The 14,523-nt window shown below is 38.1% G+C and overlaps 1 protein-coding gene and 1 non-coding gene across 2 annotated transcripts in view; both read left to right on the top strand.

The window, feature by feature from the left end:
* SVEP1 (sushi, von Willebrand factor type A, EGF and pentraxin domain containing 1) overlaps positions 1-7,704 on the top strand; it is a 200,297-nt gene extending 192,593 nt beyond the window's left edge. Inside the window, exons 47-48 of the mRNA XM_042912469.1 lie at positions 2,487-2,580; positions 7,370-7,704. Of these exons, the coding sequence (XP_042768403.1) occupies positions 2,487-2,580; positions 7,370-7,391 (116 nt within the window). The 3' untranslated portion in view covers positions 7,392-7,704. The remainder of the gene's footprint in view (positions 1-2,486; positions 2,581-7,369) is intronic.
* Positions 2,800-2,909, top strand: LOC122205719. The gene has a single exon (XR_006196222.1). It is a non-coding gene; the product is annotated as a U6 spliceosomal RNA (small nuclear RNA).
* Positions 7,705-14,523: the final 6,819 nt, after the last annotated feature.

The raw sequence follows: 14,523 nt of genomic DNA, 5'->3' as shown, positions 1-14,523 counted from the left end.
CCACTTGAGGGCAGGGATGCTTCTTCATGATCTTTGTATGTCTGCTACCTAGCATAAGTGCCTGCATATGATCAGTTTCTCATTTCGAATAAATGAATCTGCTTGAAATGACAGGTTTTGGGGCGCCTGGGTGGCTCAGTCTGTGAAGCATCCAGCTTCAGCTCAGGTCATGATCTCACGGTCTGTGGTTTCAAGCCCCGAGTCGGGCTCTGTGCTGACAGCTCAGAGCCTGGAGACTGCTTTGGATTCCGTGTGTGTGTGTCTCTCTCTCTCTCTCTCTCTGCCCCTCCTCTGCTCATGCTCTGTCTCTCTCTGTCTCTCATTAAACATTAAGTTTTTAAAAAAAAAAAAATAAATGACAGGTTTTTAAAGTCTGAAATCTTTAGGCAACTGTTAAAAGAACAGAACTTGCTGTATTTATTTGTATTATGTCTAACACTCTACCATCCCTCGTGAAAGCAGTATTTATACCACCTCTCTGGTGGGTAAAACATCAAATAGAACAGGCATATTGGCACCAGGGTTTGGCATGAACTCTAAGGCTCGGTGACCATGTAATTTAGCTTTCACACTAGGGCATTTTTTGAGTGAAAGGGCTACTATTAATAAGTAAACCAAGGGAATGGGAGTGAAACATACTGTCACAGGCAAAAATCACACATGTAGTCACCCTCCCTCAAGCCAGCCACCCATGAATGTAGGAAAGGAAAAACCTACCAGAGGAAGCCAAATGTGAAGCTTTTGTTTGAAACTCTAAACGCAATCTATATAGTGTTTGTTTCTAACAAGTCAGCTGTGATGTTTTATCTGCATTTCTCAAATTGAAGTCACATGCAGACGAGTCTGGCCCTTTTCCAGGCATCTTACTCTGCAGCGGGGGCACCGCTCTTCAAGATGGAGGCATCCTTGAGTCTCCTGCTCCTTCCTCTGCGATCACCAGTATCAGCCCCTTTCTGTTTCTTTCTGCACAGTATCTCCTACATCCTCCTCTGTCCTCGCTGTCACCAGCTAGTAAAAGATCTCTTGTTTGAATCACTGTCAGAGTCTATTGATTAATCTTTCTGTCTCCATTTCCCAGCTAGACATCACTATGTACCACTTTGGGCTTATCTTTTTGCCCTGTTTAGGAACCTAACATGGTTCCCTATTGTCTCCATATCCAGCCCAAATTTTTCAGCCCAAATTCTTCTAACCTCCAAGGTTCTGCCTAAATTGGCTTCAGCGCACCTGATAAAACTCAGTTCCCATCCTACCAATCCCATACCATCCCCCACAGTGATGGCTTCTTCATTACCCCCAAATAGTCAGTCCCTTCTCCCCGCATCTCTCAGCACAAACTCACAGTCTCCCTCTTTCCCTTACCTCTTCAACGCTTATCCAACCTCAAAAACCCTGCTTAAGCTTCCTCTTATCCCCAAACTTGCTTTATACCACAATAATCTGTTTTCTAACATTCCATTTCTGTAGATACTACACAGTTAGTTAGAACCATGAAGTTTAAAGCTCCATTGATCTGCTTTATTTGTATTTCTTTTAGCTCCTTGGCTCCCTAACTAGAATAAGCTCCCTAATGATGCTGCATCATATAGTGTTCCTTTCTTGTTGACCTCGCAGCAGCTATCTTGGCACGTGCTTACACTCCCTACATACTAAGCAGACAGCAGTGTATGAAACAGGAGAAAAGATGCAGAATGGCCTCTAAGTAGATAATTCTAGCTAATTGAATTCTCTAAAAGGGGCTCTGCCAACAGTGAAGATAGGTACACTAACCAAGTAAAGACATTCAGAAGTCTTCGCAAGCATAGAATCAGAAAAGCGAGAGTAGTCACCAAAAGATCATTCTAGTCAAAAGTGTGGAAGCGTAACACAGGTGTGTTCACCATAGCAGGACTGAAGCCATAGAGGGAATGTAGGGGTGTGGCTGGAAATGAAGCTGTAAAGATGGACAGAGCCAGAGTAGAAAAATGCAATGGGTGCCAAGTTCAAGATGCTGGATTAGGTCTTACGAGCAACAGAAGCCACTGAAGGGTTTTAAGCAGGAAACTCATACGATCGGATTTTCTTTTAGAAAAGTGATTTTGGCAGCAGTATGGAAAATGGCAGAAAGTAATACTTGCAATAGTTGCACTTGAAAAATATGCAGTTCAAAATGGTATACATCACATCGGTTGCATAAATAAAAAGAATTGCTGAGAAAAATCAGTGGATTTAATGTCATCAGCAGAGGTTTCAATACACAGGCAGGACTTAACCTGGGACTTACATTTGCAACTTGACTAGCTTGGAAGGGAAAGGGAGGGATGGTGGGTAGTTCACATGAGACCCAAGGTCAAACAGAGTGGCAGGAATGTGTAATACAAATGGTCAGTGAGGAATGGGAGTGGCTGGAGTGGAAAGCAGCATCAGATCTTATTCTACACCTCTTCATGGATGTTTTCCAACCTGCTAAATATTAATTAAATAAATGCATGAATTTTTCATCCCAGCTGTTTGCCAGTCTCCCTGCTTAAATGGTGGAAAATGCATAAGACCGAACCGATGTCATTGTCTCTCAGCTTGGACAGGACATGACTGCTCCAGGTAAGACCATTAGAAGAAACAAATGTTTAACTATAACACAAAGAGATCAAAATTCAAGTTAAGTGTGTCCCAAAAGCCAGAACGTATCTCCAGTTTAAGTAGAAGCTTTTATTTTCCAAAAATATCTGCTTTCTGGTACTCTTTAAATTTGAACTAAAGCCACACAAAGAAATGTTAGTTAAGGATTGACAAAAGGGTATCTCACAAATAAATAATCTTGTGCTCACCTTTGGCAGCGCATAAAGTCAAAATTGGAACACTACAGAGAAAGTTAGCATGGCGTCCTCTAAAAGGATTGCATGCAAATTCATGCAACGTTCCATAGTTTTCCAAACAAAAGAAAAAAGTTTTCATTAAACAGATAAATTAACTGCCTTCATGAACAGAAGATTGCATTCTTCATATGTAAGGTTGTAAAATAAATAATAAACAGTACATTTTAATGATGTTCATTTGCATTCCTGATTACAAAAAATACTATTGAAATTGATAAGAAATGTTTATTTTTAAAATCAAAACTCCTGGGGCGCCTGGGTGGCTTGGTCGGTTAAGCGTCCGACTTCGGCTCAGGTCATGATCTCACGGTCCGTGAGTTCGAGCCCCGCGTCGGGCTCTGTGCTGACAGCTCAGAGCCTGGAGCCTGTTTCAGATTCTGTGTCTCCCTCTCTCTCTGCCCCTCCCCTGTTCATGCTCTGTCTCTCTCTGTCTCAAAAATAAATAAACGTTAGAAAAAAAATTTTTTTAAATAAAATCAAAACTCCTGTTTCATATTTTTAGTGTGTGTGTATATATATATATATATACACACATATATATATTCAGTATTTAATTGACTAAAAAATTTTAGTGTAAAAATACATCTGTCAATTGGTTTCTCATTTCTAACCAGTAAGTATGTTAGTTGAGAAAAGATTATCACAAAATTAAGTCTAAGGAAAAAATAGTTTAAAATAATGTAAACTTTTTTATTGAAGAATAATTGACATACATTATATTAGTTTCAGGTATACGATATAATGATTTGATATTTGTATATATATTATAAAATGATTACCACAGTAGATCTAGTTAGCATCCATCACCATATATAATTACAAAATTTTTTTCTCATGGTAAGAACTTTTAAGATTTGCTGTCTTAGCAATTTTCAAATATGCAATACAGTGTTTTTGACTGTAGTCACCATGCTGTATGTCACATCCCCATGGCTTATTTATTTTATAACTAGAAGTTTGTACCTTTTGACTCCGTTCATCCATTTCACCCCCACCCCCTGCCTCTGGCAACCACCAATCCGTTTTCTGTATCTGTAAGGGATTTTTTTGGATGTTATTTATATTAGTGAGACCATATGGTATTTGTCTTTCTCTGTCCAACTTATCTCACTTAGCATAAAGTCCTCAGGGGCCATCCATGTTGTTGTAAATGGCAAGATTTCATTCTTTCGTAGCTGAATAGTATTTCAGTGTGTGTGTGTGTGTGTGTGTGTGTGTGTGTGTGTGTGTCACATTTTCTTTATCCATTTATCAATTAATAGACACTTAGGTTGTTTTCATATCTTAGCTATTATAAATAATGCTGCAGTGAACATGGTACATACATCTTTTCAAGTTCGTATTTTCATTTTCTTCAGAGAAATACCCAGAAGTACAAGTAGAATTACTGGATTGTATGGCAGTTTTGTTTTTAATTTTTTTTTCTTTTTTGAGGCGCCTCCATGCTGTTTGCATAGTATGCAATTTGCAGTCCTACCGACAACGCACAAATGTTCTCTTTTCTCCACATTCTTGCGGAAACTTGTTATTTCTTGTCTTTCTGATAATAGCCATTCTCCCTGGTGTGAGGTGATATCTCACTGTGGTTTTGATTAGCATTTCCCTGATGGCTGATGATGTTGAGCACTTTTCATGTACCTATTGGCCTGCTATATGTCTTCTTTGGGAAAATGTGTATTCATATCCTCTGCCTATTTTTTAATCAAATTGTTTGGGGTTTGTTTTTATTTTGTTTCGTTTGTTTGTTTGTTTTGTTATTGGGTTGTATAAGCTCTTTATATATTTTGGATGGTGACGTCTTATCAGATATATAATCCCATTCAGTAGGTGGCCTTTTCATTTTGTTTGTTGATGGTTTCATTTGCTGTGAAGAAATTTTTAGTTTGATGTAGTCGCACTTGCTGATTTTTGCTTTTCTTGACTTTGCTTTTGCTGTCAAATCCCCCCAAAAAATCATCACCAAGTTCTATGTTTTCTTCTAGGAGTCTTATGGTTTCAGCTCTTATATTCAAATCTTTAATCCATTTTGAGTTAATTTTTATGTTTGGTATAAGAAAGTGGTCCAATTTCATTCTTTGGCATGTGGCTGTCCAGTTTTCCCAGCACCATTTGTTGAAGAGTCTGTTGTATATCCTTGGCTCCTTTGTCATAAATTAATTGACCATACATGCAAAGGTTTATTTCTGGGCTCTTTTTTCTGTCTTTCTGATCTCCATGTCTGATTTTATGGCAATACCATATTGTTTTGATTACTAAACTTTGTAATATAGTTTGAAATGCAAGAGCATGATGCCTCTAGCTTTGTTTTTCTTCCTCAAGGTTTAAACTTTTTTAAACTTCAGGAAATGTCAGACGTACTACATCATACCATGGATAAAATATTTTCAATATTGTAACGTTGTCCTCACAGATGTTGCAATGTTGGAATATTAACAGCTCTATTTTAAGGTTTTCAGTACGTGTCATTGTATTACATCACTTAGATTTGTATTATGTACATTTACTTCTGTCTTAAAGTAATCATGAAAAATAAATGGATATTTTCATATTCTCTTTAAAAAGTGGGAAATTCAGCTAACTGAAATCATCTCTAATTTTCCCATTTTTTAAAATTTCATTGTGATTAGAATACAATTCAGCTTGCAAAGGCAAAAACCTATTTAAGTACACACTTTATTAACAACAACAACAACAACAAAAAATCAGCCCTGGGCCAATGAATTTCTTCCTATCAAGTGTATGCCATCTCTGCAGAGAGAAAACATAAACTCCAAAGAGCAAATTTGGATTATATATGGATATGTAGAAACTTCCAAGATAAAAATGATGGTTTTACGTGAGAGCAGAGTTGAAAGAATTTTAAAAAATGAGAGTCAAACTGCAATGGATTTCTGGGGGAAAAAAGGAAAAGAAGAGAGAGAGAGAGAAAAGAAAAGATAAAAGGACTAAGAATGACAGTGACTCAAAAAGGAACAGGAAGTATTTATAAAATTCTTATAATTTTATACTTTCTATTTCAACTCCTTCATCTTCTAGATAAGAAAAGGAAACCCAGAGTTTGTGTGGTTCCCTAACATCAAAATACTCCAGAGGATCTCTTTCTCAACTAGGGGAAGGATAATTATTAGCTTATGTGAAGAAAATGATTAATAAAGAGAACAAAATCTCGATTTTTTTAAAGCAAAAGTTTAATGAAGGAATCCAGATGTATATATTCAGCAAAATGAGTTAAGAGGCATATCCCACATACGAGGAGAGGTTCATCTTCAACCCAGAAAATGGGGCAAGTCCCTGCCTCCTTGTACTGTGATCAGTTATTCTAAGAGATGTGTAACAGTCGGGACTCTCTTATTGCAACTCTAACTAGCTTCACTAAAGAAAGGAATATGTCCTCAGGCTAGAAGGACCTTGCACCCAAAGACATGAGGTGGCTGAGCATCAGGAGGACCAGACTGAGGACTTGAAAGCCACCTAAAGCCTGTCCGCCTCTCGTCTCCCCTCCTCTCTCCAGCGTCTGTTCCATCCTGTCTTTTGCTGCAGTGGGGTTTTCTCTGCTGCTCAGTTCAGGTGGAGGGACAGCCCTGCTTATAGCTTCCACATTTCACATGTCATCCCACGGTATCCACACAAATAAGGCACTGACCCCGTTTAACAATCCAGAAGAACTGACTACTGCAGATCGATTGGAGGGCCCACGAGGGGTCAGTGAACTGCGGCCCTAGGTTGAGTTCTGTTATACTAACTTGAAGGGTCATTTTGTCAAAATCTCTACCTTACTTATGGGTGAAGGGGAGAGGCGGCTGGCAGTTCCTGGAAGAAAGAAAGGTGGAGTATGATTCCCTGAAATGGGGAGAAGAGAAAGCTTTTCTGAGAAATCAAAACAGTAAATATTTCCAAGCAATTTTTTATTTTCTTCTCTCCCACAAGACTGAGTGCCTTGAAGATTGTATCCCTCGGACTTGGTACAGGCACAAAAACTGGTGCTCAGTAGACGCTTCTTCACGGATGGAGCGCCTTCCTGCCATCAGTGACAGCTGGGGGAGAAGCACCCCATGGCAACCATTAAATCCCTCAGCCTCTAACCTCCTCTGCTGATGAATAAGGCAGACCCTGTATCATTTCCAGTTCGTTCCATCCTTAAGAAAGAGACTGGGTTTCCTCTGATCTCTATGAGCATCTTCAGAAAATTGACCCTAAGTAAATGCCGTAAACAAAACCATCAACTGTTAATGCTTAAGAGACTTCCAGGTTCACAAAGTCCAAACTCATCATTTTAGAGATAAGAGGATTATCAGACAGGGAATTGGTGAGAGGGACGGGATCAAAACCCGGGTTCTTTTGATTCTCAGATCTTTCCATAAGGTAGCACCTGTTCTCAAGGAACGACCCCCATCCCTACAAACCGTGTCACAGATAATGCCCAGGCATCTGAGACTTTCAATGCTGTTGTCATCAGCTCCTAAGCTCTTACGTCTTCAGTTTTTCTGTTGAATCTCTTTGTTTTTTTGTTCCAGGAAAAGGAGGACTGGGTTTTAACCACTGCACAACCAACCAGCTCTCCTAAAAGCAGGATCATCTCTTCCTGGGAGTCCTGGGCATCCTGGAACTTACGCAAAGAAATTCCAACACGGTGCTGGGTCTTGTTTTGTTTAGTAAACTTGTTATTTTGGGTTTACCTTTTTATTTTGTGTTATGTTTTGTTATTCGTTGTGACATACTTTGTTACATGTTTCCATTTTTAAATATGCTTGTATTTTCTATATAAAAATATATTAAATACATGCTGCTCCGCTCACAAACTGTACATACTCTGCTGTCTGTTGGGAAAGTTCCTGCTACACATTTTTATTCCGTTACTTCAAGTGATTTTCCAATTAAAATATATTTTGCTATGAAATAATATTTTGCTGGATAGTGCCATTTTGTGAGCTGTCCAGGAAATAATGAAGAGGGTCATGATCTTTCATCTATGCTATTGGCACAGTACAGGATCACAAGCAGTGTACCAAGAAATCCCAATTAAGGAGACCCCTTCCTTCTAGCTCTTTCTTCTTTACAGTATGTGTAACAGTAAAGGTTTCCCTTTATTTAATCAGCAGGTAAGCATTGGACATACTACCCTCCATACAGAATGCTGTCCCGGCTCAGAGGGCAGGCTGGCTAATTCCTTTCCCAGCACTTGTAAAGCTGTAGGCAATCAACTTAGTGGACAGAGGAAGAAAGTATAATGGTCATGGTTCACAAAACAAAGCGCTCCCCTTTCTTCTAGCAGCTGGAATAAGAAATGCAAGAACCGGAAGATTAACAGAGAGCCCACTTGTGGGTCAGAATTCCACAACTCACTGCTTTGGGAGAAAGGAGACAGGAATAGCAGGACAGAGAAAAGGAAGGAAAAATGCAAATGGGAGAAGGTCCCCAAAACTGTGCTCCTGGTCTCACTTGCAAAAAAAGAATTGATGCTGCCCAAGGCAGAGCGGACCTGCTCCTCAGTCCCCGCTAACTCCATCACCATACTTCTGCCGGGATAAAGACTTCCCGAAACTTCTGGGGGAAAAAGACGCCAAACGCTAGGTTTTGTTTAAAATAGGAACGTCACGATCACCTCACTTTCATCCTCTGGGAGAAATGTTCCCAAATAGGCCATGGGGTGCATTGTAACGCTATGAAGAAATGCAGGAATGATGAAAAAGATCTTCATTGTCCTAGTGGTTCTCTTTACTGCCCTGCACGTACCGGCTGTTGACTTCTCCTTATTTCTCCTGACATTCGCTCTCGACCAATTTTACGTGCTTACAAGCATACCTCTTATTTAGCTTATCACTGTCCCGTCAGCTTCCAAACTATGTTGATCTTCATCATAATCATAAAACTACAAAATGAAAGCCAAGTAACAAAAAGGAAGAGAGTACCAGAAAATACAAGCTAGGGAAAGCTACTGCAATTGAAAACAAAACTCACTTCTGAAAGTGTGCCTACGGAGTAGAACTCGTATTGGGTTACTTTGAATAGGTTAAAAAATCCATATTTCACAATAAGTCAAATTATCTGTGTTATGCAGACAGTAATATGAAATAAACCATCATACATATGAGGTTTGCAAATCATATTTCCTAACTAGAAATGTGAGTCACAGAGTAACAACACTAAAAGTAGTTGAAGAATGTTCTTTTTTAAATTTTCTATACTGCATATATTCGCAATGAATTCTTAAATTTCTAAAAAGGAAGTGAGAGTGTTTGTCCAGGATGCCAAAACCTATCTGTTCCAGACCAACTATAACCAGTCCTGTAGTGAGGTATTAAATGCTTCCCTTTAAAATCAGCAACAAAGCAAAAAAGCTGTCCCCACTTATCTTGGACATTATTCTGTGAGTTCTAGCCAAAACAGTAATACATAAATTTATCAAACAAATAAAAGGTATACAGATGAGAAAATTGATAGTCACAAGTTTTATTTTGGCAGAAGGTGATATACCTTGTAAAATGAAAACCCAAAGGCCTGAAAATCCATTAAAAACAGAGTCCAGTAAGCTGAATTGTTACAGATAAATATACAAAAAGAGCTTTCCTGAATATTTATAAAGTAGAAAATATAGTGAAAAAGATCCTATTCATAATATCAGCATATTTATATAAGATATAAATATATTATAATTACATAATTATATAAGATTATATAATCATGACCTGCGCCAAAATCAAGAGTTGGACGTTGAACTGACTGAGCCACCCAGGTGTCCCGGAAATTAAAATACTTTAAAGAAAAATGATGAAAAGGCCCATCTTCACTAAAATTCAAAACACTGAAAAGCTACAGTAAGTATGGGGCCCCTGGGTGGCTCAGTCGTTTAAGCATCCAACTCTTGACTTCAGCTCAGGTCATGATCTCAAGATCTGTGAGTTTGAGCCCCACATCAGGCTCTGCGCTGACAGTGTGGATCCTGCTTGGGACTCTCTCTCTCTCTCTCTCTCTCTCTCTGTCTCTCACTCTCTTTCTATGCCCCTCCCCCACTCGCACTCTCTCTCAAAATAAATTTTAAAAAAAGCTACAGTAATTCGAATAGTGCATGCTGGATCAAGAGTCACAAAAGCATCTGGGGTGCCTGGGTAGCTCAGTTGGTTAAGCACCTGACTCGATGCCAGCTCTGGTCTTGATCAGGGTCCGAAGTTCAGGCCCCACACTGGGCTCTGTGCTAGGCATGAAGCCCACTTAAAATTTTAAAAAAATTACAAAAGCATCAATGTGATAGTTTATATACATAATTTCAAATATTCTACTTAAAAAATCGTAAGTGACCAGTGGAATTTTTGTTGCCAAGTATTAGAAGGAGTGACTGCCATTAGACAATTGGTAAAATTTAGAGAATCTTTTGATTTGTATTTTCACCACAAACAAAACTAAATTCAGGGTGGATAGGGAAGTGAAATACCAATATTAAAACCATAAAAATGGCTTTGGGAATTAATTTTTCTTAACAGTTTGAAGGCTTAATAACCTCTCCTAAGCCTAGAAGTCAGAATAATCATGGTAGGAACGATGGGCAGATTTGATAGCATCTGGAAAGTTCTGGTGTCATTTAAAAAGTCGTAATCAGATTTTTATAACAGACCAAGGAACAGTGTCTTTATTATATCTTTATTATATAAATTGAAGAAGATTTATGAATTCAAGAACTCAGACAACCCACCAAAGAAATGCAGTAAATTCATATACATGTGAGAAAATGTTGGGCCTCACAAATGTGGCATGTACATTCAAACAATAGTGAGAAGCCATTTTTTTTTACTGGATCAGCAGTGACTTATTTTGAATGTTAATAAACAATGTGGGCAAATGTAGGAAATTTTATACATTGTCAGTGAAAATGTAAATCAGTATAATAATTTTAGAAAGCATTTTGACCATATGTATCCTTAAAAGTATTTGTACAGGGGCGCCTGCTGTGACTTCAGTGCATTAAGTATCCAACTCTTGATCTTGGCTCAGGTCATGATCTCCCAGTTCATGAGTTCGAGCCCCCTGTGGGGCTCCTCCTCGCTGACAGCATGGAGCCTGCTTAGGATTCTGACTCTCCTTCTCTCTGCCCCTCCCTTGCTCTCACTCACTCGTTCTCTCAAAATAAATAAATGAACTTACAAATAAGTGTTTTTATACACTTTGAGCTAATATAAAGCACATTTTAGGCAGAATTGAGTTGATCATAGCATTATTATTATTGGCTAAAATATGGACGTGGATGAAAGGTTCAACAGTAAGGAATTCTAAACTCTGCTACCTGATGCTCATTTTGAATCACATATTACATCGCTTTCAAAGCTATGCAGTAACATGGAAAATGCTTGTGGTACAAGGTTAACTTAGGGGGAAAAAAAACAAGATATAACATTTTCCATGCTCATTTGGTTACAAATCTACAAAAGTGATGCATAATAAAAATTCTAAGGAAAAATGCCAAGGTCACAGAATTATAACTATTAGAACTTGAATTAAAACTCATAGTGGCGTCTAGTCGGTTAAGAGCCAACTTTGGCTCAGGTCATGACCTTGCGGTCCGTGCCATGTCTGGCTCTGTGCTGACAGCTCGGAGCCTGGAGCCTGCTTTGGATTCTGTGTCTCCCTCTCTGCCCCTCTGCTGCTTGTGCTCTGTCTCTCTCTCTCTCCCTTAAAAATAGATAAATATTAAAAAAAAAAAAAAAACCCTCAGCTATGTCTGGCCCCAAATGTCTGTGCTCTTTTCACTGTCTTCAAATACTACTTCTTAACTTTAGAATATCTATATGGCAAACATAAAATAATTAACAGAAATAGATAAAAACAAATTCAACAATATATGACAGTCAAATGGAATATGGTTTTGCCACAAGAGTGAAAAAATCGTTCAACCACAGTAAAGTGATTCCTACCCTGTATCATGGGAACATCAAGTACTAAAAGTCATGTGATCACTTCAACAGATGTAGGAAAAGCTTTCAGCAAAGTTTAATATCCATTCTCAATCAGAATCTCTAAAACTCAGACTAGAAAGATACTTCTCTACTATAGTAAAGCTTTTCCTTTTTTGGGGTGCCCGGGTGGCTCAGTCGGTTAAGCATCCAACTTTGGCTCAGGTCATGATCTCACGGTTTGTGGGCTCAAGCCCCGCATCGGGCTCTGTGCTGACAGCTGGGAGCCTGGAGCCTGCTTCAGATTCTGTGTCTCCCTCTCTCACTGCCTGTCTCCTGCTCATGTTCTGTCTCTGTCTCTCTCAAAAATAAATCTAAAAAAAAAAAGTAAATCTTTTCTTTTTCAAATTAATATCAATCATGTTTACTAGAAGCTGACTAGCAAATTAACTGAAGCCAGTGGGTTAGGGTGTGCTATAACCAAATAAATCTTAAGTTCCTATGGCTTCTCAAAAAGGACAAAGGATGTAGCAAAACCAAATGTGGTCAGGAGGAGACAAAAAACAAAGACTGACATTAACCTTGGGAACTTGAAATTACTGTGCACAATGAAAGAAACCAGATGCAAAAGGCCGTATATTGTTTGATTCCATTTATGTAAAATGCCCAGAATAGGCAAAATGCTTTGGGGGGTGATGAAATGTTCTGCAATTAGATAGTGGTGATCGTCGCACAACTTTGTGAATAGACTAAAAACCACTGATTTGTACACTTTAAAAATAATTTGAAAATAAAATTTTAAGGAACTCACAAAAGAAATATGTATTTGACTACAAAACATGAAAACTTCTGGAGCGCCTGGGTGGCTCTGTCAGTTAAGCATCTGACTCTTGATTTTGGCTCAGGTCGTGATTTCATGATTCGTGAGTTTGAGCCCTGCATTGGGCTCCACACTGGCAGCATGGAGCCTGCTTGAGATTCTCTCTCTCTCCCCCTCTCTCTCTCTCTGCCCGTCCCCAGTTCATGCACACGCTCTTGCTCTCTCTCTCAAAATGAATAAACTTCAAAAAATGTGAAAACTTCTCTCACAAGTCAAAAATGACCATAAACGGAGTTTCCAACAAAGCAAAAACATACATGACAAAATAATAATACTCTGAAGTATTAAGACTTAATAAATAGCCCTTAGAAAACATTTTGTTTGGGGCCGAGATATGCACGAGCAATTCATTAAAGAAGAAATACAGATAGAAAAGGAGCAGCCTCATGAATTATGAAAGAAATGCAAATTAAAATGATGTAAAATTTTGCCTACTAAATTGGTGGTGGTGGTGGTATTTATTTTAGTGATAACATGGAGTTGACTATTAAACACAGTCATTTCCTTGAACTTCTATAAGGAATGTACTCTGGTACAACCTTTGTCCAAAAAATTGGCAACATGTATTAAAACTTGAAAAATAGGCATGCATATTTTTTACTTCAGTAATTCCCAGTCTGAGAATTCTGTAAATATATATATATATATATATATATATATATATATATATGACTTAGAGGCAAATATTTATGCACAAAAATATCATGGCATTTTAATATTAAAAATTAGCAACAACTTACATGACTAAAAATCCTGGAATTGGTTATGGAATTCATGGTATATTTATAGTATTAAATACTATGAAGCCATTAAATATTATATTTACAAAGAGTTTTAATAACATGAAAAATCGTTATGGCATAATGTTCAGTGGAAAACAGTATAGGAAATGTGCTTATAGGGGGCACCTGGCTTGCCCCCTCACTCAGTGGAGCGCAGGACTCTTGATCTCAGGATTGTGAGTTTGAGCCCCACGCTGGGTGTAGAGATTACTTAAAAATCAAAAATCAAAAAATAGCACCAACAAAGTGCTTATAGTATGCTCTCCATTGCCTAATATGCATATGCAGTACGCATAGAAAGAAATAGTATGCCAGTCTTTGTTAATAATGATTTTCCCTAAGACATGGAACACTGGGAGATTTTTATCTCTTGTCCAAATTTCCCCTTTATTTCTGACTTTTTTTTTCTACTGAAACATGCAGAGAATTTTTATTTGTCACATATACTTACGTTTACCTGCAGAACAGAGTCACAGATAGACGTGCAGTCCAGGTATTAGTAGGGTTCAAGGATCAACGGCAATGGAACATATTGTCCCAGGACAATGGCTAGAGTTTGACTTACTTTCAATGAGAATATATTACTTTTATATTCACAAGTGTCCTTTCATAATCGTCAGAAGTAATCTTAAATTCATGAAAAGTAATTGATTTAAAGCCCCCCCATTAATGCATGTGTCATCTTTCCGTTTGCCCTAATTAGCCTGGGGTATGCATCGGCATGTGTAAGTGGAAAGATCTTGCCTCCATATGGTTTTGTTTAAACACTTCTTTAGGAATCTTTAGAGAAGAATTCACATCAAGGTGATCCTTAGGTTAATAGAAAAATGGAAACTGTTACCAAGAGGAAATACCAATAAATGTTGAGCTACCTTTGTACACAGGAGAAAAATATTTGCTGAGGTTCAAATTAAAGGATTTAACAGATTAATTATTGAGACTATCAGTGTATTTTTACAGAATACTCTTGTGCTTTATGCTCTAGAGGAAACCTAAGAGACTGACACAATATTGCAAATTTGCCTGCCAGGTTACATCAGAATTACCTTCTTAATGCTTCCTTAACAACCAACATAGCGACAACAATACTCTTTTTTTTTTTAAGGGATTACACCTAATTACTC

The sequence above is a fragment of the Panthera leo genome, chromosome D4, assembly GCF_018350215.1.
Source record: "Panthera leo isolate Ple1 chromosome D4, P.leo_Ple1_pat1.1, whole genome shotgun sequence".
NCBI classification, from domain to species: Eukaryota; Metazoa; Chordata; class Mammalia; order Carnivora; family Felidae; genus Panthera; species Panthera leo.
Note: the sequence above shows the minus strand (reverse complement) of the source record. Positions and strands in the feature narration are given on the sequence as shown.